Raw genomic sequence first — 24495 nt, 5'->3', positions numbered from 1 at the left:
CCCGCCCGGTGCAGGTGCCCGAGTCCCCGCGGCGGCAATGGAAAAACCCCAGCGGCGCGGCCGCGTCTCGCGAAGGGCCCCGCGCGGCTCCGTGGGCGGGACACACCTCCGTCCGCGCGCGCCGCCATTGGCCTAACGGCCCGGGGGTGTGCGGGACGGGGCGGGACCCGGTGGCCGCGCGGAGCTGGAGCCGGCTAAAAGAAGCGGCGCGGCGGCGGTGGGCATCATCGGCCGGCTCGGCATCTTCTGCGCCATGGCTCTGCGCGGCGGCTTCGTGCGGCTCCTCCGCAAGCGGGCGGATGCGGGACTGCAGCTGTCCCGGAGGGCGCACTCGGTGGCGCTGGTGGGCGCCCCGCTCTCCAGGGGGCAGGTGGGCGCCGGGCCGGGCCGGGCCGGGGGGGGGGGAGCCGTAACCTGGCGACGGGCGGCTCTCGCTAACGCGTCTCTTTTTCTTTGTCCGACAGAAACGGCGCGGAGTGGACCACGGCCCCGCTACTCTCCGCGCCGCGGGGCTGGTGGAGCGGCTGGCCGGGCTCGGTGAGGCACCGCGGTCCGCGATCCGACTCGTCCCACCCACTCGGGGCCCGCTCGCCCCCATCGGGGCTCCCCCCTTCCCCGCGCGCATCGGGGGGGAGCGTGACTCAGCCCGCCCGCCGCGCGTTCTGCTGCGCCGGGGCCGGGGGAGGCTGCGTGAGGGGCTGCCGCGTCGTGCCGCCCGCCGGTCTCCCGTGCTGAACAGCCGGAGCCGCGGCGCTGACCTCGTGGGATGCCCGAAACAAAGGGCTCGCTGCCGCAGCCCGCGTGCCTTCCCGGCTCCCAGGGGCCGCATCCGCTCGGCAGCGGGCGTGCGCTGCTCCCAAAAGCCAGAGAAGCATCAAGCCGCGTAGGAAGCGTTCCGCGTATGCAGTCAAGGGATGCCCTTGACTGTGCTCCTCGATTATTTGATTATTATTACTGTCCGTGTTCATTGCTAGGAACTCAGCTGGTTCCCACAACAGCCGTATACTTTCAAGTGATGAAATTCAGAATTTTCTGGAGAAATCTTTAGGTCTACATCTATCTGAAGTTTTAGCATATGTTTTTCAGCTTCCTGCGTCTACAAGCTGAGAACTAGTTAACAACTGTGAGACGGTATTCAAAATGTGATATAAGGGACAGGAACCTTTAAAGTGGTCTTAAAGAATCTTTAGGTAGTGATGAAAACTACCATAGAGATGAACTGCAGAGGTGGATCAACAGCAGAAAGAACGGACGTTAACAGTAATCGCGCATACTGTAGATAATGAAATGCAGATGCATACAGAGAGGAAGAATAATTACTTAATAGCCTTCTAGCAAATTTAATCTGAATTATGGAACCACTTTAAAACAGGCTATTGTTCTGCACAGCCCTATGGGCTCACCATGTGCGTTTTGTGATTCACAAGTTGGAAAGTCCCGATTTGCCAGCAAATGCATAGATGCTCTTTTCCTGTCCTATGCCAAGTTGCGATGGATGTCTTGCTCATCTCCTGCATACCCTTGGCAACATTTCACTTGTTAGCAATCATAGTCTGTAGTCACAACAAAAATAGAAGAGCTGCTGTACACTGAAATAAACACAGGTCTAGATCTTACTGACCTTAAAGTTACTGAAAATAACAAGTTAGCAGCTTTGATAGGATGTGTTATTCGTTGTGAGGAGGCAGGCAGTGGTTTGGCATCAATTGTCAGTAGAACTCTCTATTGGAAAGCCTGGGGGTCTCTTTCAAGTAGCTCAGATATAATACTTTGCATTTTACAGAAATCCTTATTTTGATAATAAAACCTCCTTTGCATGACACCAGCTCGCTTCAGTAGAAACTCGGAGGTGGTAAGAAGGAAGGATCCCTTTTAGGATTTTGGTAACAACAACAAAAATAGGGATAGAAATGATGCAAACTAAATTCAGAAATAAACAGGTGAAGGGCACCCTCACTGCTTAGTTGCTTATGCACGGCTTACTAATTTGTCAGTAAAGTACATGGAGATGCTTTCTTGCTCTTGCTTTTAAAGTTCTTAACAGCTCTGGTGTTTTTTTTCTTCCTGCAGTTTTAGTTTCCTGTAGTGCTCTTCCACTGGGGTGGTGCTCTTTGCCATCTGGCATTGATGCTTCTTGCACCTCTCTCCTGAACAGGTTGAGATGGCACAAATGTTGTAACTCGTTCTGTGTGAGGGCCTGTCCCTGGCACGGGCCGAGGAACTGTTTACTGTGCAGAGACCATCTGCTGGAGGGCTGGGTGGTAGGCTGAGAACCACCATGCAGCCTTCTGGATTGTGCACATCTGCCTGTGGAGACTTAACTAATAATCAGTTTTTGTGTGGGAGCTGGCAGGATAGCTTTGCCTGGAGTAATGTGATAGTGCCATTGCTCGGCCTCCTGTGGTATGCTGAACTGGCACTAAAACATCTTCCTTTGTCTTCTCCTTTCTAGCACAGTGCATTTTCTTCTTATGACTGAAGAAGGCAAAAAATCAGTGCTGCTCTTATTAACTGGAGTCTTCCATCTATCTGTTCTGCTAAAAGAGTCTGTTGTTCTCATGGGTCCTTGTTTCTTGTTTTCCAGGAGCAGGTAGATAATTGCAGCAGAAAAGATTTCTCCTTGAGAATAATGTCTGCCTTCTCTTTTCCTATATATTTTGTCTATTTATGAAGCTTTCATGTCAACGAGTTGCAGGTGCTATTTGTTTTGTTCCCCTTGCTTCCCCTCCCAGCAGGGTTGTTGGAGATGGCTATAGACATGATTGCAATGTTTGTCCTTGTCACTACAAAACTGGAACTGGGGGTGAGGCGAGCTGTGGGGAGATGCTTCCTAGCAAGAAAGTGAGGTGGATTCAGAGTAGTCAAAAGAAGCAGAAATGGGAAAAAGAGATGTCATTCCTATAGGGAAAACTGCATTTGTTTGTTTCAAGTAGAAGAGATTGCTAGAATCTGCTGTTTGCCTGAAAATGTAAAGCTTATCTTGCTCATTTTTCATCCATGTGTTCAATTTGACCTGCATGAAATGGAGATGCTCTTAAATCCACTTTAGAACTGTAGCACTTGGGTAGTAAGACCCATGCACTGCTCAAGTTACATGTATCATACTTTGTGACTCTGAACATCCAGGAATGGCATGGCTTTCTGTGTGCACGTATATCTCACTGAATAACTTCAGTAGACAATGCTTAAGGTTTGTCAGAGAAAGTGAGAAGACCGTATCTTTGGTTCTTCCTTTTGGCACTCTCCTGTTTGGAAGGGATTTCTTTGTTCCCCACACTCTATTTTAACAGTTAGTCTTTTATAGTTCCTTTGCAGCCTCTTGAACTGCTGCTCTACTTTCTGTCTTTTTGGATCTTTCCCTTGAAAGACACTGTGACTGTAGGCCCGAGGTATGATATCTTTTAGGCTGCCTAGAATGATCACTGCTGCTTAGCAGCTTGTTTATGCTTAGGCTGAAATACAAAGAGGGAGCTGAAAGGCAGATGGTATCGCTATCCTGTCAGAGATGAATCGTCTTTTATGCCCTCCTTAGAAGAATGAGAACACTGTTACCTCCTGGTAGTACCTTGAGGTACACTCAGAAGGAGAGAGCGCTAAGGTAGCAGGAGTCCAGCTCCCAAGCCAAAAACAGTGGGTGTGCAAGTCTGTAGCAAGCATAATTAAAACAACTGACTAAGCCTGTGGGGCTTCTTAATCACTTTAGTGACGTTTGTCTTTTGGCGTTGTTTCTTTTCCAAAGGGAAACTAAAATAATAACACCTTAAAGGACTCTACCATCTCTCCAGAAAAGAAAAAAAAAATTATATGAAAATAGAGATTCTTAACTGCACAGTGTGGGGGGAGAGAACAGCATACAAAGTTCAGGGCTGTGTGTTGTTCTAGCACTCAATACAAATAGGAGATTCTCAGACTTCCAGTGAAAGGGCATGGGGAAGCTGTGATGTGTCAGAGTACACGTTGACTTAAGCTGCAGAAGATGCAAAGTGTTCTTTTTTGGAGTATTCCTTTCAAAGCTTGTTTTGGTGTTTTTTGTCTTTGACCTCACCCTTCTGCTGTAGATTATACAGAGAATCTGATTAACCTTAAATCCAGTGCTGCTTAGTTCCCTTACCTGACAGAGAAAAGGACCATTCTTACATGATTTTTTTTCATAAGCAGTAAGTAGCTGTTGTTAGTCATCTCAAAGGCTGTTGTGATCTAGAGCACCATTACTGTTGCTAGCATGGAATTAACGCTGGTATGAGAATGAGAACTTCGGAAGAGCTTTTATATATTGACTACTGCTAATTTTTATGTTTTATCTAATGAACCAAATATGGCTGGATTGCTGTGTTTAGTTACAGCTGGGTTTCTACTATTCTAGAATGCATTTAAAAAAATTGGAAGAGAGCTGCTTGCTTGACAAGTTGATATAGAACACAGCCATGGAGCCTACAACACAAGTAGAGCTGAGCTTGTCAAAAAGAATGATCATCATGTTGCTGCTCTTCTGTTTCACTAGAACAGAGCTCTTCAGTAATTGTATGCAAGAGGTCAGTGCAGTGAATCAGAAAACTGAAGGAGGTACCCCCTCTAAAAGAGGAAAGGAGCTGCTAATCCCCATATGACTGGAGACGTGCTCCTGATTTGCCTAAAACCACTGGATCCCTGCTGACATCAGCTCCTTAAAATAGCAATTCAGCTTTTCTGTCTCACCAACAGATGAAGTTATAATTTCAGATGAAGTCCAGTTTCTGAACTGATGGAAAATCAATCATGAAGCAGCTACTTCGACATATCCACCATTATCTTCTCAAGTGAAGATTTTTAAGGAGGCAGTTTTTCAATTATGTACAGAGAGTAAGTACTGGCGCTGGAGTTGAGCAGAGGTGACTGATAACACCTACGTCTGCCATGTTAGGAAAAGTTTCATCAGCACATCTAGTAGATATGACAAAAATATGGAAGAACTGCCTGTGTCCTTTAAGATTTGGCCACACTGTTTCTTTCTGCTTTCCTTAAGTTTAAGTCAAGACTGTAGTTAGGCCTTTTTAAAGACCTGTTTGTGTTAAAAACAACAGAATTTATCAGGAATTCAGTATTTTGGTGTTCTAATCTAGTTTAGATCTGTACTGTTTTGTCTCTATTGTCCCTCTTCAAAACTCAGTATTTTATAGCTTTTAATGCACTCTAGGTTAGTAGAGCCGGTCAAGTCTCCTTAATCTGTGGAATTCTAGAGAAGTCCAAATTTCCTCCATAGGTAAACTTAAGATCTGTCTCTCGTCATTCGTATTTTTTGCAGTCAGTGAGGCTAAGATGGAGGCAGACAAAATAGCAAACAACTGCTCACAATTTAAGTAGAATGCTTTCTTAAATCTCCGTGTTGCTGAGGTGAAAAATGCTATTGTTTGTGTTTTCTGATCACATCCGCTGCCAGTACTGTCAAAGCTGTCTATTAATTTGCTACGAACTTTCTCAGCAGAAAAAGTGGTTAGGATACAGCATAAGGTTGTTAACAGTAATAGCTAAGACATCTGCCCTACCAAGGAGAAGTGGGAACACCTTTTTTTTTTTAACCCAGGCACACTTCCTCTCCATGCCCAACAAACAGGTAAATGGCAGCCTTTTTGCCTCTTCCTTTGCTTCTCACAGACAAAAGCGCACACAAAAAACCTCTACTTAACAGCAGAATAACATGCTTATGAAGCATTACAGCTTATTTCTGGAACTGGAATAAATTAATTGCTTCCTCTAACTTACACAGATCCAAGAGACAATTCTTTAAAATTACTTTTTTCAGACTTTGTTTTTCCATGAATGGTTAATTTCACAGACCAGTGATACCTGCACGGCCAAAGTCAAGGCACAGTTTAATGTCCCAGTCATAAGTGGCACCTGCAGCATGTCTCTAACATTCGGGCAGCTCTCAGAATGCACTGAGGGCAGGTGTGGCTCAGCTCCATGACAGCAGGCTGCCAGGAGCTGACTGATAACCATGTAGGCAGAAGGAGCCCTGAGGAAGCTTTGTAGGAGAGCTGCTTTGGGAACATCTCCAGGGAGGCTTCTTCACGGTTGATTTTCAACTATCCCTGGGCACAGGAAGCTAAGCTAGAAGTAGAAAAATGTGTTCTGACACCAGTTATGAGATATCCCTTTAAATGTTGGACACTTTGATGTCTGCATGATTACCACGAGGCTTAGACATTTCTGGAGAAATAACAGCAGTAGATGTACATGGAGGCATTCCTTCTAAAAAGTCCTTCTAAAAGGCCAGTGCTGATTCTCTTCCCTTTCTTGTGCTGATGGAAGATACCACCTGCTTGTTTCTTCAGTCTGAAAAGCTCTGTCACTCTTAATTTATGTGTATGGTGTTGTTTTTTCCCTCCCTCTAGACTATAAGTTATCCACAAAAGAAGCTTTAGAAGAAACTTAACTTAGAATAAAGCATACTAGTTGCTTAAACTGCAATTCTGTCATATCAGTTTACTTTAAATAAGCCTTTAAAAATATTCATCTAAAGTGATGCAGACCAGGAAACTGAATTATTTCTTCCTGGTCTTTCAGTAAAGGAAGATGAGATTCAAGGATCAAAGAATGGAGTTCTTTGTCTCGTATTTCATTTAGTTTTATGAGCAATGTGTTTCAATCTTGACATCTTATTACAAAATCAGTTTTAATAGATGCCTTAGCTGATTTTCTTCACCCACAAGATTATCTGGGTTGGAATAAGTTTAAGTCGGGTACTGCTTAATTTTTCATTATGAATGATTCTGAAGGAGAGAAGTTACTGGAGAGAGGCACAGGGAAATGACTGAAAAATCTAGACAACAAATTGTTTTTTTGGCTGTTTTATGGTGGGTGCGTGGAATCTTTCATTACTTCTGAAACTTTTAACTGTTGTAGACTTGCAAGGTCAAGGTACCTACGGCAGGTAAGCACTTCCATGAACATGGTACAGACAGTTAGTTTTGGATGGAAGTTGGAAATATTGGTTGTAACCTCAGCTGGTGAACAGCTGGGTTTGAAGCACCAAAACAAAAAAAACACATTCCTGGTCACTTTAATATGCATAAGTGAGCTGGTCTGATACTGGTTTATAGCAGCAGATATGGAAAAACCTTCAATGAGCTCTACTTCTGCTCTTCCTTCCTTCTTACTGCCTGGATGGTCAACTACTATCATCATCACTTCTGTAATGTTCTCCAGCATTTTATTGTTGAGGAAAGCTGTTCTGGTATTACCTTCCTATGGCTCTAAGTGCTTACTTGCTGTCAGAAACTGTTTCTGGATTCTGGTTTATTGGGAGGAAAGTGGAACTTGTGCTGGGCTGGTCAGGGGAGTGACAGACCATAATAACTGTCCCCTTCTCTCATCTCTGATGCAAGCTACAGTGCAAATGTTTCCCAACACCTGATGCTGACGTTTTTGGAGACCTCTTTCAGGTCAAGTGCACTAGATTTCGTAAGCGATTAAAGTTACAAAGGGGAAATGAGGTAGCTTCTTGATTTGTGGCTGAAAAAAATATTTCTTGGCTAATAGAAAGCAAAGGGGACACCTTCAGACTAGAGATGTGGGGTAGCAGTTGGAATTGGGTTGTTGCTGTCTGAGCAGAAGCCTTTTACTTTGCCTTAAGGCAGACCTGTCTGAACAGCAAAAAGCAGGGTGGAGCTTCCTGGGATGTATAATTCCTTCCTAGTGAAATTTGACAGCTGAAAACTAGGGAACCATCAAATACCTACTGGAAGAAATTTCCCATTAGGCAGTGACATATAATTAAAGAGATTCAAACTCTATGTAATCAACTTGAAAGCAAAAAGATTTGATTAAACCAGGCTGAAGAAGGTTTAGACCCTTGGAGCTGCAACCTTTCTAGTCTAGTTTCCTATTCCAATAAAACAAAAGTTTGCCTTTCCTTACACCCCCCTTCCCAGGTGAATATGGAGGGTTAGAACTATCTTAAAAAGGGTTTCAGAATGCACTGTTCATACTGAATGAGTCATTCATTCGTTGTGTAACACACTGCCTGTGTCTTTGAGAAAGCATTACAAAATTAAGTCCAAACGAGTCAATGAGCTTATAATGGTAACAGCTTGTAGCCCTTTATTCCCAGGAAGTAAAATGTTATCTATGAACAGCGTTTACAATGCTCATTGCTTCCTTAAAAGCCTCTCTGTACTAAGGAGGCTGTAATCTGAGCCAACAACTCTGTTGTGTAAGCAAGAATGATGCTTTCACGAGAGCAGTTTTATATAATACATAGCTTAAAGTGAGATACAGTAACAGTGGAACTTCCAGATTCTTTTAAATCAGTCCAGCCAGATTTGAAAACCCTTAAGAAAAATTTCCTATTTTAATTTAGGATGTTCTATTTTACCTTTAGTTCACAATTATCCAGTGTAAGCAGCCTGTGTCAAGAGATTGTCTCCATCTCACTTTCCACCTGCTTCTGTTTCAAGTCTTGTTTGCTGCCTAGGAGACTTGTTATAACTGTATTACAGCAGTGTGTCTTCCAGCAATGTCAGCAGATAGGCTGGACTTTGAAGGCTGAATCTCTGTCAAATCCTTGCTTCTGGCTAGAGAAGGACGGGGAAGCTTTCCCTGCTGCTGTTGCCCAGGCAGTTTTTCAGTTAAATGCCACCTGCTTTTGCATTGGGTTGAGCCCCATTATGATGTTAACAGTTTATCTGAAAAGGCATACAGGAAACTTTATTTTCTTAAATGCATTCTTAATTTATATTTCTATTTTTTCCTAAATACAAGTTAAGCTCCTACTGATGAAAAATGTAGATTTCCTTTGCTAGATATTTGTTTTGGGCTCTTCAAGCTAAAGAAGCAACTGTTCTACATCCCATTTGGTGGCTGGATGCCTGTTTGACCTTCTCCTAACCTACTGCATTTTCTTGAGTTCTGAAAAAATCTTGAGGTAAATGCCTATAGACAGAAGGTAGCATCTATGAAGCCATTACTGATACTTGAAAGGGAATAAGTCTGAGCAGTTAAGAGTTCTCATCTATCCTACTGAATATTTTTGACAGATAGGAATGTGATTGTCTGAAATAAAAACACACACAGGCAAATCTGTAGAGCTAGTGGGGGCGGGGGGGGAACTGATTTCATTCTACTTAGCCTTCTAGTTAGGTCACAGATGCAATGAACTTGCTGGTCACAGCCACCAATTGTCTGGTGTGACATCTTTTTGTGTGCTTTTCTCCTTAATTTTTGGAAAACAAAGCTTCACCTGGCAGAACAAATCTTTGAATGCCAAGGTATGTCCCCTGCTGTTCCTGACTAGATGCAACCAGCTGCACAGGCAAATGGTGTGCATGCTGTGCCTTCTAATGAGTCCAAGGAATCTGACTTTCCTGTTTCATCACATCTTTTTCTATTTCCAAGAACTGGAATATACTTCAAGGGGTTTGGAAGAAAACAGTGAAAAACAAGAAAGATCTTAGGCACAAGATGATGCTCCTTTAAACATCACTTCCAGAATCTGCTGTTGGTCCAGCTTTTAGGATAGCCTTGGCAATCTTAAAAGAGTCCTTAAAGCACTAGGAAAGAGGATATGGTCAGTTCCTTGTTTTACACTGACCTAAAGATGTGGTACTGTGGTATAACTGCCTTCTGGTTTTTTTTGATCCTTCAATGGGTAAAAACACTGTAGTTCCTGGGAGAGAGAAAAATCTTAAGTGGCTGCCCTTTCCTCCATTACATTGTACAATGTGTTCTGGCTGTAAAAATCACTAAACATGGCTCCCTGTGCACGTGAGAGGCATCAGACCAAAGGAACGTGGAAGACTTCATTTGTACGGTCTTCCAAAGCTCTTGATACCAACTATGTGGTACCTTGAAGTTTTATTATCAAACTCACCTTCAGCCATACTCTAATACTTTCAGTGAACCTTCAAATAATAGTGTAGTAGTGCACATGTGTCTGAGAGATAGTCTTGCAGGAAGATACAGATTAAAAAACAATTCTTTAAGGTACGTACAGTAAATGCTGCAACGCTTTCCTGATTCTGTGTGGGAGCAGAATGAAACAGTGGGGAGGAAATGACTGCACTGGAGAGAAGATAATGCACTGAAACCTGGAGGGGCGGAAAGAAGCTAAAAATTCCAAAGCTGTTGTCCTGCTGAGAACTTTGGTATTGTGTAAGGGAGGAGATAAAATGCTGCTGTATGCCTGTGCTGTCTTTTGAAATCTGTGGGGTAGTAGGTCCAGCTTACTGCCCTAAGCCTCTGTAGGTGATGTGCATTCTTGCAGAGTAGCTGATGCTGTATTCACTGAATCCCTTGTCAAGTAGCTGTACTCAGCTGCTACATCTTTATCTCAGATTTGCATATGTCCTTGATATAGAAAATATGCTTGCCTATTTCCCAGTAGCCTAATTCTCACAAGTGGCTCAAACTCTTTCCTTCATTCCATTCATTAGTCAAAAAATCCTTTGAAATGATAACGAACTCATGTTTTTCCCAGTGCAACTTTAACTTTTTTCAACTAAATTCAGTGCCTTTTTCACAGCTAATGGTTTCATGGGACTTAAGAGAGGAACCACAGATTCCCAAGTGGGACGTTTCTTCATGTTGATTTGCTTGCCTTAATTTTTCAAAGTTCCCTGTTAGTCACTGAATAGCTGAAGGCAAAATGTCAAGCTCCGGCCTGGATGCTTTGAACTAGGAACCAATTAGTGACTCTGAGGAACAAATTGGAGAGGCATGAATGGTATTTGGGTAGTCTTAAGCTAATTTTCGTGTAGCTGTAAATACCTTTTACAGTACTCACCAGTGCCTGCAGCAGCTGGCCTATCTGAAACTAAAAGGCTCTGCCTGCAGGATCTGAAAGACTGTTTGAAAGCACGTGGTATCAGACAGCAGAACTTCAAAGGTGAAGCACTGAGATGGAAGAGCAATTAGAAGCAGCCAGTTAATAAACTTTTTCCATTTGGGTGAGAAAAGGGAGATGACACCCAAAAATGTTCCCTTGTTTCCTTGTCTGTGAAGGGACTTCTTGTTAAATAAACAAAAAGATCTCTTAGGATAAGTCCTAGATTCATAATATTGTCATGTTTCAACAGCCGTTTAAGTTGTAACTGGCAATGGCAGTATCTCAAAGAGGGCTGAGGTCAGTATCCCAGAATTATCTCCTGTGACATCTTGCTTTGAGAAAGTAGACAGGTTCTCTTACAAGGCAGCAGTTGCATGGGAAATACTCTTTTAAAACAAACAAACAAAAACCCCATCACCTCCATTACAGTTAGGCAAACTTTGTGCCTGGATTTTTGTGGGGTTTGGGAATGGTAAATAACTACTAGGACTCAAACTTGATGGAATACAGTTCTATGCATCTTTCAGCAAATGATTTAAGATTGTACACAGCTTGGCTAATTAGAAAGACAGCAATACAACCTATACTTCTTTTGTGCTATAATTGTTGGCAAGGGCATGCAGACAGTCTAGTGAATTGGTTCTGTTCCCATTGTTCCTTACATATTTGCCCAACTAATTTTTTGAAGAGCCCATATTTTCAGTTTGGCCTGTGCTTTCCTTTGGATGCTTGCTTAATAATGCCTCTTTCTCCTTATGTTGTTGTGTTTCCAGGATGCCAATTGTATGACTTTGGAGATTTGAATTTCACTCCAGTTCCCAACGATGAGCTGTACAACAACTTGATCTATTACCCACGGTCAGTGGGGTTAGCCAGCCAGGTTCTGGCTGATGCTGTAAGCAGAGCGGTAGCTGCTGGACACAGCTGTGTCACTATAGGAGGTGACCACAGGTATGCTCACAAACCAGAGGCTATTCATGTTGCATGCTTACAGGCTAACACTTAGAGGAGAGCATAAGAGCTTAAGTAAAAAATAAAGGACAGCAAGAAGGGGGTTGTTCCCTGGCAGTACCACAGCAGCATCTTGATTTCTGAGTATTTTGGGGTGGAACAGAAACATCATTTATAAGAACCAGGCCTTCTAAAGATAGTATTGCTTAATTCCAGGCTGTTCTTAATCTGTAAATATACAAATGAGGTTTTCCTCTTTGGGAAAGTTGTGAGATCAGACCCCTTAAGGAATTGTTGCAATTTCATTAGTGGTGAATGTTTAGTCACGTGTCTGTTTTGACCCCTTAGCTCTCAGGATGGATTTGTAATGCCCACACATGGGCCACTTTTTAATAGATGTTTTTATACATGAGACTGTCTTCCCATTCTTTTTCACTATCTTACAGTGTAAGAAGTGATTGAAGAAAGTGATTGAAGAAAGTTGGGCACATAAGAATGAACTTGAGGTGAAAGTGAAAAAAATTGGAGAACAGTAAATTACTGAGTTAGGAAACCTGGTACACTAAGAGAGCATTTGGAGCTACAACACACAAAAATTAGTTTGGGGAGGCTGGCAATGGAGAAAGAAGAGCTCTCTTTTATCTTTTATTACAAGTACTGTCCTGCAGAGTTATTTGGGAGTGGCATACCACACAGTTTGTATAGCACACACTTTTGTTCATCATAGGGATGTCCAATATGTTGAAACATGACAATGATGCTGCCTGAAGTTGCAGGCTTCCTATTTCCTCTTCAGAACAACTACAGGGACAATGTTTTGCACAGTTGAGTAAAGACTTTGCTACTGTACTTGCAGCTTGGCACTTGGTTCTATCAGCGGCCACGCACGACAGTGCCCTCGTCTCGGTGTGATCTGGGTGGATGCGCATGCTGATATTAACACTCCTCTTACAACTCCATCTGGAAACCTCCACGGACAGCCAGTCTCATTTCTCTTGAGAGAACTTCAAGATAAAGTAAGTATCTTGCTTAGACATTCAGCCTACATTGAAATCCTTTCAGCATCTTACTTTTTCTGGCATTGAGTACTTTCTTAACTGCCATGTGTCCCTGCCATGCAGGTGGGTTGTAACTTTGGAACCGGATTGCCTTTAAGGTCCCTTCCCACCCAAACTGTTCTGTGATTCTACAAGTACCTGTAGCATCTACTGGAGACACAACAGCGGTGTCCAGTGCACTTGTCAGGAGCTGAAGCCTTTATGGTCAGAACTTAGAAACAATAACCTGTTTCTGTTAAGGTTTAGGCTGGAGAGAGGAGCAGAATCAGCAACTGTGTATTGGGAACAGACACTGGATTGCAGAAAAGCTGACTCTTGGTTTTATTCTGGAACTCTGCACTGCTAGTCAGTCCTTGAATTTTGTTTATCCCCTGATAGATCTCTTGGGTGCCATGTTGATAAAATGCTTCTTCCAGATAAGATCAAGAGTAACTTAATGTCTTTATGGCTGTTGAATAGATTGTAACATTAGTACCTTTCTGGCATAGAAAGACTATTCTCAGCTGGTAAAACTCTTCTGCTTTTCTACTGCAAGTTCACTTGAATGAATTTCATCTACAACTGAATAATTATTTGGTTCTTTTAAATACTTTCCTCTTGCTAATAATTCTTGTACAGTCACTTCAAACTTGCTAGAATTCCTAAACTAATGCCAAAGGAATAGGGCTTCATGAAGTAGCTCCAGGACACAAGAAGGTTAATGTAGAAGGCTACTGTATTTGCTTTTTCTTCCTTAAGTTAAGGGGGATGACTTTTATTTGGCAGTTGTGCCTGTTTTTGCAGGAGAAAAAGCAAAGGAAAACATGAATTTTGAAGCTCACCTAAGGTGAAAAACATTGTATGTCTTGTAACATAGCAATACTTATATAAAGTATTGTGTGTGGTTACAAGTGTGTTACACCTTCAAAAGAAACCTAGAAACCTGCCCTTTAACTTTGTTTCTACAGCAGTTTGCCTGACCTTCTTGGTGACTTTCCTAAAAATGTAGAGATATGTTGGGCTTTATCCTACTCAAGTAAGAAGTACTGGTTAAGTTACCTCACACTGCCATTAAGTACACTGGGTGTCCTGCTTCTTCTAATCTCCTAGCGTATTCACTAATGCTAACTACCAATTGCCTATGGATCTGAGCTTTTTTCTCCACCTTTTCAGACTGAATTAACAACTTCATCCATTAACGTATTCAGCTCAAGTGAAAATGGTGTGATGCTGGCAGGGCATTACATTACATTAGGAAACAAGACTCTCAAGTGGTAAACTCTTCTCTATATAGGCAGAGAGAAGATGCTATAAAGTTTTGATGGGAATTAAATACAAGTTTGTTATATATGTCATTAAACTAATATCAAAACTTTGCCTGCAGGTCCCACAACTTCCTGGCTTTTCCTGGCTAAAGCCCTGTCTTTCAGCATCTGATATTGTATACATTGGGTTGAGGGATGTGGATCCTGCTGAATAGTAAGTTGATTTAAAGGATTTCTACAAACTCTTGAAATCATGGGCTTCTTCCACCCCTGGCTGTTCCCAAGGATTGTATGGTTTAAGTTTAGGCCACTAATAATTATGATTATTTTTAAAATCTTATTCTAACAGCTACATTCTGAAAAACTATGATATCCAGTATTTTTCCATGAGGGATATTGATCGTCTTGGAATCCAGAAAGTTATGGAGAGGACCTTTGAACAACTGATGGGCAGGTAACAAACTATGGGCTTAACTACTCTACCAGCTTGCTGAGTACTTACTTTCCCAAGAGTTATGTAAGTGAAGGTCACTGATTATGTAAGGCAGCCTAAGAGAAGTGTTAAAGCGTCCAGTTAAGTCTTAGTGCTGGCTTGAATCCTTGACTTGCACGTTTTAAAACAGAACCATTTTACAGTGTTTGGCAAAAATACTGAAAGGAATTACAGCTGTAGCAACTAATGAAGCCTGCTGTATCTTATTTGTCCTGTTTCGTGAGGAATCCTGTATTTTGATGCAGTTTGACAGAAATGTTGAATCAACTCTGAGTCTTGAGTACCCTTTCAAGATTATACATATATATTAGTAACTGACAGTAAATTGAATTCAGCTGCAGTAAGTGAGGTAGAAGCATTTAATGGCTTCCCCCTTAGATGGAAGCAGATGCTCAGTGAAAGACAAACTTCTGTTTTCCCAAGGTATATTAGAAAAAAGTTTGAGATAAGAGATGGTTCAGAGAACCAAATGATTAAAAATATATATATTTCCGAATACACATAACATGGTATAGGACTCTGTGCAAAGATCATGCAAGAGGATGCCATTTCACTGATTGGCCTGGACAGTGAAAAAAATACACATAGAAAAACTCTTAAGTTTCTGAGATTGCTTTTCTTGTCCTTGTTTAGGAGACAGAGGCCAATTCACCTGAGTTTTGACATCGATGCTTTTGATCCCTCACTGGCTCCAGCAACTGGGACTCCTGTTCTAGGTGGATTAACTTACAGAGAAGGCATGTACATTGCAGAGGAAATACACAACACAGGTAAGAGCTGACAAACTTTTCTGCACTAAGCCAGAAAGTACAGACTACACAAAACCCATAGCAATTGTATTTTCCATGTATAACCAAATAAGATGAATACAGCTAAACTGAGGTGCCTGAAAAGTCAGTTCAATTTCCTCCCACTAAGCAGTAATTCAAGCAGCTTTCACATCAAAATTCTCAGAAGTAAATATAAACATGAACAACAAATACAGAAAGTGGTTTTGTCATCATACAAAATACCATCCCCTAGACCTATTTCCCACTTGGGGGGAAAAGGATGCAAACAATTATAAGCAGTCTGGAGATCCTACTCTAGGATGCAAAACTAACAAATCAAGCTTTCACCAGATATACACAGCAGCTAACTTAAGAGTTTCTTCCTTGTGCCACAGAGACTTTGTTTAGTTTGTTTAAGCAATTAATTATTTGCAATAAAAACTGTTATGGGAAAAATAAAAAAAAAAAAAGAGCAGAAACCTCCACAGAATCATAAATAAGATGACGAAAATTAGCCAGAGGCTAATTTTTTACAAAGGGCACCTCAGAAATGTAAGTGAAACATCAAACTCCTGAATTTCTCCTGAATGCTAAAGCACGGATGGAGAGAGGTAGCAACAACCTAAAGAACCAAAGAAAATAACTTACATCTAAGAACAGTACCCTTTTCCCTCACTTGAGCCAATTTTACTTGTCCAACAGACAGAACAGGTCAGAATCTCAAACATCAGACTTGCTGCAAAGAACAAAGGACTGCAAAATAAACCCTATTACAGCTTTAACCTTTATCCTTAGCGTAATGTGATACAAAGCATACCAAGATGGCAAAGCAGCAATATCTTAGGCTACAGCAAGCATCTGCCTAGATGGGACAGCAGTAAGAACAGAAACAAGAAACTGCTTACCTTTGGAAGGCTTGTAAGGTCCTCAAGGAGACAGAGATCTCCAGATGAGATGCCCCCACCTCCACTGCCAACCCTTAAATGAGGCCTGGGAAGAGGTGGATCCTGGCTCTACCCCTTTTGGTCACTCAGGCACACTGAATGCAGCTGAGCTCCCCTGGCTTGGCCCTGCCCTCCCACCAGGTGTTCAATCACAGGTTCAAACCGTAACTTAGCATTTCCACTACACATAGTAACAAAGCTGCACCTAATTTTTACAGGAATGCTTTCAGCTGTAGACATGGTTGAAGTCAATCCACTGCTTGGAGCTTCTCAAGAGGAAGTGAATGCAACTGCTAGTCTTGCAGTTGATGTGATAGCAACGTGCTTTGGACAGACGAGAGAAGGGGCGCACACTGCATTTGATGAACTCCCAACACCCAGTTCTCCAGATGAATCTGACAGTGAACAGCAAGTGAGGATTTAAGAACCCGCAATGCTGGGTATGCTAGACGTTAAAGAGCTCTGCTGAGACACTCGAGCAAATAGACTGTCAACACTTGGCAAATGCTGTTAACTAACTTTTTGATTTTTAAATAAAAGTAGTTTTTCCACTTGATCAGTGGCTACTGTATTACATATGAAGATTTATTCATTTAGTTAAGTATATACAAATTGAGACAATAAAATATTTATTACCTGCTCTGTAATCTCACTGGTAGTTTGCAAGTCTGTCTGTGTATTTTCCTTTTGCTTCCTTTCACTGTCTTTCTGGTGTCAGTACAGTTTCAGTGGTGCATGCTGTCTCATGAGATAGTTCAGTTTTAGACAGTCACAGGGGAGACATCCCATCCTGCTCCTCAGCAGTGGAAAACAAAGTCACAAAGGTTCATCTACTGCGAAAGAACTTGTAGTAGACCACACCTCCTAGGATGGCTAGTTCCAGGATGATGATGATCAACAGCAACAACTTATTAGTGGCTATTCTAGAGTTAAAAAAAACAACAAACACAAATAATCCAAGGCTGTTTTTATAAGAAAAAAAAGCTGATTCTTACCTTCAGAAAGTAGATTCCCTGTTTCTGCTGTACTATTTTAAATAGCACTTAACAAGCAAGAAGGCAAGCTTTGGGTGCCCATTTAATTTTTCCTGAAGTCCTGTATCCCATCTTTTATTTCAAAAACCGCAGTTGTGTTCTTTTCCTCCTGCCCCCATTCCCCAGAAAGGCAGAGCATCCTGCTCTGTGTGTGCCTGTTTATTCAATTAAGCACAAAGGAACACTTCAGTTGAATTGCTGCAGCTTTAAACCTTACGTTGTGGTTAATTTTACATCAATTAATACAGTTAAGTTGAGATTTTAGTCTTAATTCAATGCACTTTTCCTTGGAAAATTATTGCTAAAGAAATTATGGTAATTATAAAGGAAAAAGCTGGTTAGACCAGAAGTACCCACTGAAAAAGTATTCCATGAACTGGTTTAAAAGAATAATTAAACCACACAATTAAGCCACAAATACACTTAAGCAACCAAAGCTTTAGTCATGAACACAGGGTAGGGGCAAGCTCAGAGTTTCTCAAATAACAGTCTAGCTGTGCTAAGGAATTCCTGTGGGCTCAATGGATTTGTCTCTGTCATCAGACACCTAAATCACTTAATGCTGCAGCAATTTATGGCACAGTGTCTGTCAACCTGAATAAACACTATTCAAAAGTTACCTTTAGAAACAGACTGTAATTTAGTCAAAATCCCTGCCATCACTACAATCTATCGTGTCTCATTTTTATAACCCCGGTATTATCTTAATAAATCTGCATACAAATAATTTGCAGTGCAAATTCAGTAGTATTCACTCACCTACACTTCCATTAAATGTTTGCACATGCCCTAAAATCTCCCCAGAGTTCCAGTTCACACTCTAGCTATTTTTTTTCCATAAACAGTAAGCAACAGCAGAACCTTCTGAATACTGCATTCCTCTAAGTCAGGTGCTACTCACCTCCTGGACATGGAACGCAGAATCTTACGACTCTTGCTTAAGTTTTCACTTGTATTCACCAACTAAGAAGAAACAAAAGTTATTTACCAGCTGAAAAAACATACAGTTGTAAAGATGCAAATGCAATTCTTAATTGTAACATTTAAACACCAATAAATGTGTTCAATGCTAACTATATGTTCTCAAAATTCAGAGACAACACCACTCTCTGGGCACAGTACAAAGGGAACAGCTGTCTCCTTACTAAGGCAGAAACGAGACTGTCAGGGATATATTCCGTTAGGTATATGCAAAGATTCTATGCAATTTACAAACACTCTACCTATAGTTATTAGAAAGTTGGTATGAGGCCCTTTTATTAAATTGGTTTCATTAGGTGAGTTATCAATATAATTGCTGTCTGTTATCAACATATTCTCCCTCTAGTGCATATCAACCACTGTTTGAAATGCAATTAAGTTTCCAGCAAAGAAAATAAACATGTTACCCTGACAGGCCTGTGTGACCCAACAGACTTGACCACTGAACTGTTAATGGATGATCCATTTCAGCTTGGTAATGCTCAGAAATGAACCAAACTGTTGCCTCGGCTAACGTACAAATATTGCAAGGTTAGCTGCTGCCATTAAATTTCATTTCATTAAAGGAACTTGTCTCCCAAATCTAAACCTTTTTCACCAATGCTAAATTTTTAAGCAGCAGTAGATGGTTTTAATAACCCAGCCCTGCACAGACACAGTAGCAGATACACTTCGGGCCAGTCTACAGAAAGATGCTCATTTTCTGAGCACAACACAGTAATGTGGCAGCCTTTGGTATGTTAAAGCATCAACCGGCTCAGCCCACCTGGGGGTCTTCCAGTACAATGACTGGCATACATTTCTCTCTAACACTGGGCTGTGTGAGCACACTGCCCACAGGATCTCCACTTACTCTGCTCTTGGTGCGTTCCAGTTGTTCTCGCTGCTCCCCAAGTTCTTCAATGATATCAGTGCCAATCTGATCTGTTTCGGCAGCAATCCGGTGTGAGCGCTCAATGCTCTGACTGGCTCGGTTCAAACTGTCTGTTCCTTGGAGAAGCAGCACCCTCTGTGACTGCAGATTAGTCTGACGAAAAATATACATTTCACTATTAAACACCAGGCTTCTGACATATTGAAAAAGAAGGATATGCAGCTAGAGTTAAGACATTTAGCTACAAAGAACTGTCTTTGCAGTAATTCACTGTTCTATCAATCAACATCTGTATGAAAACAATATCTGGGCTCTTCCAGATGCTTTCCTTTTGTTCAGATTTAATGTCAGTCTCATGTGTGACACTACAGCTAGTTGCCAGGGAGACTATTAGGAGTTTACTCAGTCACAGACAAAAAGCATTAGCAGATGGACTGCTAAGTAACAGAGCTCCTCTTTTAAAGCCAGTAGCCACAGACAGAGAGCAAGAAATGTTTTCTGACCTCGGGGTGAACAGGTAGCTCAACACAGACTTTCTTAAGCTTCAAAATGTCTGACCCATCATCCTGCTCTTGAATTTTAGCAATCAAGAGGAATCAAATGCAAAAATGTACCTAGCTACTGTATTATGGAAACTCCCCCAAACCTTTCTTAACTAAGGCAGGGAAACAACAAAAAAAACAAAACACTTTACCACAAATATTCTATATAGCCACCTCTCTGAAGACAGCAGGCAAATTCAGTCTCTCTACCCTGGACATATCTAAACAGATGCAGTAAACCAGTGTATTTCTTGCTCTGCAGCAACATATCCATACTGTACAAGACAGGAAGACTAAATAGTTTCCAGAAAGTATATAAAAAATGAGATTGCTTAAGAGAAGGCTCTATGGAAGAACCTACACAGTGTGAGTCACATCCCTTTTTGGGGTTAAGACTGAGATCAGTTTACCGTTCTTCTCAGCAGGGGAGGTGATCAACCACACGTTACCATTCTGATTACATTCATGTCTGTGTTTTAGAACAGAAAAGCTCTGAGTTCTAAGTCTTTCTTCTCCTTCCCAAGATACTCATGTTACGCACAAAGAGATGTACAGGTTATGCAAGAAAGCAAGTGGATTAAAGAAGAAACACTGTAAGCAATACATCTGAAACATTATGATAATCACAGAAGGTTTAAATACAGTTTCTATCAGATGCTCACACTCTGTTCATTTTCTGTGGAAAAGATTCCGTATTTTATGTCCCCTTGACTTCCAGGGCCCAATCCCAAATCTGTGCTTCTCATCTCCCTCTGGAACATGGAGAGGTCCCTTCTGTATGCCCGGATTTTGCTCATCATTTGATTGCGGAATGGTAGAGGAGCATACTTCAGTTCTTCTTCCATTTCCCGGAGCTTAAAGGAAAGAACATGTATTTTAAAGCATCACATTCACTCTTATAAACAGCTGGACCCAGAACTTATACTAGATGAAGGGATTCACGTGTTTTTATGTGATTCTTATGTGATGTCAGGGAGAAGGATTAACCCCACACCCCTCACCCAGTATCAATTACACCACTCCCCTAGTGTAGCTCAGCCTGCCTGGGGTTTCAGCTGTACAGTGCCTCAAGAAAAAGAATTCACTGTCAAGGTTAAAGATTGATATTTACTGAAACATCACTCTGTAACTTCAAAACTCGCAGATCTCACTTTCATATCGTTTAAGCATCTGTAGGGTAGGCATCAGAAGAGCATACTGTGTATCTACTGCACAGGCAGGCAAGCTGCTCAGCTCACACACTGAGTCTGTCTGCTGGATCTGCACACCCTGAGATTCTGGGTGCATGAATTGTCACAGTAACTTTTGGTGACAGCTGCTGAGGATTCACAACGCTTAATTCTGTCCCCCAGTACAAGGCAGAGTCTACAAAGATTCACCCCAAAAAAGCCGGTCCAGCTGTGACTCAAACCCACCCTCACTTAGAGGAGTATGCCATTTCCATTGGTACTTGCTTTATTTTCACTATAAGAGATGAATTTTCAGATCTGTTAAGATGCACTTCAAATATTCAACCGAACTTTGTTCTACTAAAAGGCATAGTTTTCAAAGCATAACTTTTCTGTACATGAGTACTGACAGAGTACCTCAAGAACAACCATCTGGCACTGCAAACAGCTGCACAGAAGCGCAAGTGAGCAACATGAAAATAAATGTGTAACCTATCAGAAACAGTGCTCCTAGGAAGAGCCAGAGGAGATTTCTGTTGCAACTGCTGTGGTAAAACAAAACAAACAAACAGCCTTCACTGAGCTAGAAGTCAGCATAGTGCTGCCAACAAGGAGCAGATCAGTAAGAAAACAAAGTGCGATGCAGCGTTTTGCCTAGAAAGACAAGTTCTCCAGTTTTTCTGCTCTGTCCCATGTCTCCTGCTCCCCAGGAAACCCACACAACAGAGGCTGCAAACATTTAAGGTCGCTGACATTTGGCCATTCACCAGACTATAGCAGAAAGATGTAGGCTAACACTAACGTGAAGGTAAGACAGCGAAAAACAAAGAAACACCAAACAACAACTAAAAAAGAAACCCATCAAGCAAGATTCCCTGCACGTCCTGCCTACCTTCTCCAGTAATTCTAACTGCAGCTCTACCACTCTCCTTTGTTCAATAAAGGGAAGACAACATGCAGACAGAACACTGGACAGAAGAAGCGTGAGTACTTGTCTGTATCTCTCTATATATAAACACAGACATATTAATCACATCAATTAATCAAATAAATTTAAAAATGCAACATTTGTCTGCATAAGAACATTAAAGTAAAACTTGGGGTATTGTTCTTTCTAAGGCAATCAACATATTAACTGGCCAGAAAGGCCACAATTCCAGGCTTAAGCTTACCGTTTCATTTGCTTCACGCTGCTTCTCATCAAACTCCCGAATCAGCTTTTTCTTCTCCTCTGCACAAGACAGAACAACACGTGAGATAAAAGCCAACAAAACTAAAGCAGAACTTGAAATCCTGATTTCCAGCAAATCGGGTTTTGGCATTCTTGCAGCTCACTAAAAGCAACCACTCAAATAAGACAAGCACCCTGCAGAGTGCTCTGAGCTGGAAGACACCATCAATACACCAGGTCAGGTTGTCCAAATACTTCTCTTTTCTGGAAGGACACTGGATGTTAGATCAAAACACTTAAAACCAGCTCGTCTTGTGGATGTGCCGTGCCCACACCAGGGCCCTTCCCTTTCAGTTCAAATCTCCATTAAGCCCCTGAGCTTGACCTGTAGCGCACTTCAGATAGAATAAGTTTCACGCTACAGGAAATGCTGATTTAGGGGGTTCCTAAATTGACTACCCTCAGCTCCTCCCCTGCTTTTCTTCCACGTACATTTGTACTGATTCAACTGCTTGAACGGCCAGGCTGCTAGCAAGGACACGGACACACACAGCAAGGAAACAACTTTCTAAAGTCACTATTCTGTTCATGCAGGACACTCCATTCCTTTGGTGAATGTAGTGCCCTCTTAGAACAACTGCTGCTGTCTCAAACCAATTGAAACTGGAAGCAGTGCTGAAAAAGCAGTATTTTACCCTCTTTGGGTGCCCCCAATCGGATCAGTACAGCACTGCACTTCAGCCACAGAAACATTACCCACATGTCCATCAGCATCTGTGAGATCTCATTTCAACCAACTGAAAAAAGAATCAGTTGAAAAAGATGGGATCTATGGCAGAAACTGATCAATGCTGTTTAAATGCTTTCTTACAGGTTTGGAAGGAAGAAAACACTTGCATCCAGACCTGAGAATTTATTATCTTGTTCACAGAGAGTGAGATAACATTTCCACATGGGAAATCATCCAACAGTGACACACTTTTCCCTCCCTGCAGTCTGGGAAGGTACCAGTCATCTCAAAGGAGCACACAAGACACCATTTGTTGTCCCACAGACTTTTCATGACAGCGTGAAAAATGAAGAGCCACGCGTGCACAGGCAGCAAACAGTGCCTTACAAATGCCTTCACCAGAGAGACAAATTCCTGGCTTCACACGAGATCCCTTGTTCATATTTCCTTGGGAATATCACAGATCCGGGGACCTGGCAACGTTTTACTTTTCTCCACAAATCTGACAACCCTCCTTTCTGCAAGGAAATGAGGATTTTCTACCAGAAATTTCTGTTCTTTGAAATACGAGTGTTTTGGGGCATTTTTCAATATGTGTGGGCATGGTCTCTCCCCATTCTTTTCCCAGAAACACGGTTGAGTTTGTATTTCAAGGCAGCAAAAAAAATTTCACCCTGCCCCACAATCTCCTCCCACTAATTGTATGGAAATGATGCCCAGATTCCAGGGCCCTTCTTCACAAAGGGGCATTCCTTCCTTTATGCTTTTCCTTCACGGTGACTGTCAGTAAAATAAAGGCAGCTTTGAATCACAGAACTGTAGGGTTTGGACCCTTGGGGATCACCCTGTCCAACCCCCTGTTAAAGCCAGTTCCCTGCAGGTCACGAAGGAAAGCATCCAGGAGGGTCCTGAATATCACTGGAGGAGACTCCAAAGTTCTGTGGGCAGCCTGCTCTTCCTCCTGGCCTTGCTCTTCTTGAAAGTGGTGACCCATAGTTTTAAGTCTGTCTCCCACTGTACTTTCTGGAAATGAATGGGATGGCGACCCTGAATTTAACTCGGTATTAGACTGAAATTCGGGAAAGAAGTGAAACGTTGCACTGCTCATAGCCTGGCATCGCAGAGCACACAGACTGTTGCACTCTGAACATACCGTTGTTCCTCAGGTTTATGATTTTACACCCAAACGCAGCACGAACCCATTCGAGGCGCACAGGGAGGCCGGCCCGGCCACTGGGCCGCTGCCCGCGCCCCGCACACCCGGGCGGTGCTTCCCCACAGCGGAGCTGCCCTCCGCGGCCACTTCCCCTTCTCCGCTACGCCAACAGCCGAGAGCTTCAGCGAAGCCCGGGCGCCGGGAGCGGGGCCAAACGAGCCCCGCGGCTCGGGCAGCGCCAGGCCGGGCCGCGGGGCCTCGCCGCGCTGCGGAAGAAACCTCCGCGAACCCGACGAAAGCGACGAGACGGAGCCGCCCCGCCTCACCCGCCGCGCCGCCCCGCAGCCGCTCCGGCACGGCCCGCAGCTCCCCGTGCAGCCCGCGGAAGATCTCGTGCAGCCGCTCCAGGTGCTCCGAGGACGCGGGGCCGCGAACCGCCATGGCGAGACGCCGCCGCCCGCGGACTCGGACCTACGCGCCGCGCCCCGGCAGCGCTTCCGCCATCGGCCGCGAGGACCCGCGCCTGCGCAATAAGGCGCCCCCGCGCTGCCTGGCCGCGGCCGGCTCCCGGCGGCGC

At 42.8% G+C, this 24495-nt stretch overlaps 2 protein-coding genes across 3 annotated transcripts; one reads left to right on the top strand and one right to left on the bottom strand.

Moving 5' to 3' along the window:
* The first annotated feature begins 135 nt into the window (after positions 1-135).
* ARG2 (arginase 2) lies at positions 136-16817 on the top strand. Its single transcript, XM_072338718.1, has 8 exons — positions 136-370; positions 465-537; positions 11575-11752; positions 12609-12768; positions 14174-14268; positions 14404-14508; positions 15181-15317; positions 16480-16817. Exons 1-8 carry the CDS (start codon positions 254-256, stop codon positions 16683-16685), a joined length of 1071 nt encoding a protein of 356 aa, XP_072194819.1. The 5' UTR covers positions 136-253; the 3' UTR covers positions 16686-16817.
* On the bottom strand, positions 16623-24441 carry VTI1B (vesicle transport through interaction with t-SNAREs 1B). Of its 2 annotated transcripts, XR_011903799.1 has the most exons (7): positions 24245-24441; positions 22034-22092; positions 20355-20546; positions 19130-19303; positions 18197-18258; positions 16898-17184; positions 16623-16656 (listed from the first exon to the last, which is right to left on the bottom strand). XR_011903799.1 is itself a non-coding variant. In XM_072338720.1 (6 exons), the coding sequence occupies exons 1-6, from the start codon at positions 24357-24359 to the stop codon at positions 17088-17090; spliced, it is 699 nt and encodes a 232-aa protein (XP_072194821.1). In that variant the 5' UTR covers positions 24360-24441; the 3' UTR covers positions 16826-17087. The 2 variants fall into 2 exon arrangements, 1 of the variants encoding a protein (XP_072194821.1); XM_072338720.1 differs by lacking the exon at positions 16623-16656 and having other exon boundaries at positions 16826-17184.
* Between the last annotated feature and the right edge of the window lie 54 nt (positions 24442-24495).

The sequence above is a fragment of the Excalfactoria chinensis genome, chromosome 5 (genome assembly GCF_039878825.1).
Source record: "Excalfactoria chinensis isolate bCotChi1 chromosome 5, bCotChi1.hap2, whole genome shotgun sequence".
In the NCBI taxonomy this organism is placed as follows: Eukaryota; Metazoa; Chordata; class Aves; order Galliformes; family Phasianidae; genus Excalfactoria; species Excalfactoria chinensis.
This window is presented reverse-complemented; position numbering and strand designations above follow the sequence as displayed.

Excerpts from the sequence above, each read along its gene's own strand:
- ARG2 (XM_072338718.1), top strand. The coding sequence starts at position 254 with ATGGCTCTGCGCGGCGGCTTCGTGCGGCTCCTCCGCAAGCGGGCGGAT. Across the intron at positions 371-464 it reads CCCCGCTCTCCAGGGGGCAG|AAACGGCGCGGAGTGGACCA; the intron begins GTGGGCGCCGGG and ends TTTGTCCGACAG. Across the intron at positions 15,318-16,479 it reads AGAGGAAATACACAACACAG|GAATGCTTTCAGCTGTAGAC; the intron begins GTAAGAGCTGAC and ends TAATTTTTACAG.
- VTI1B (XM_072338720.1), bottom strand. The coding sequence starts at position 24,359 with ATGGCGGTTCGCGGCCCCGCGTCCTCGGAGCACCTGGAGCGGCTGCAC. Across the intron at positions 19,304-20,354 it reads CCACAGAAAATGAACAGAGT|ACTAATCTGCAGTCACAGAG; the intron begins GTGAGCATCTGA and ends ATTTTTCGTCAG. Across the intron at positions 17,185-18,196 it reads CTGCGTTCCATGTCCAGGAG|AATAGCCACTAATAAGTTGT; the intron begins GTGAGTAGCACC and ends TTTTAACTCTAG.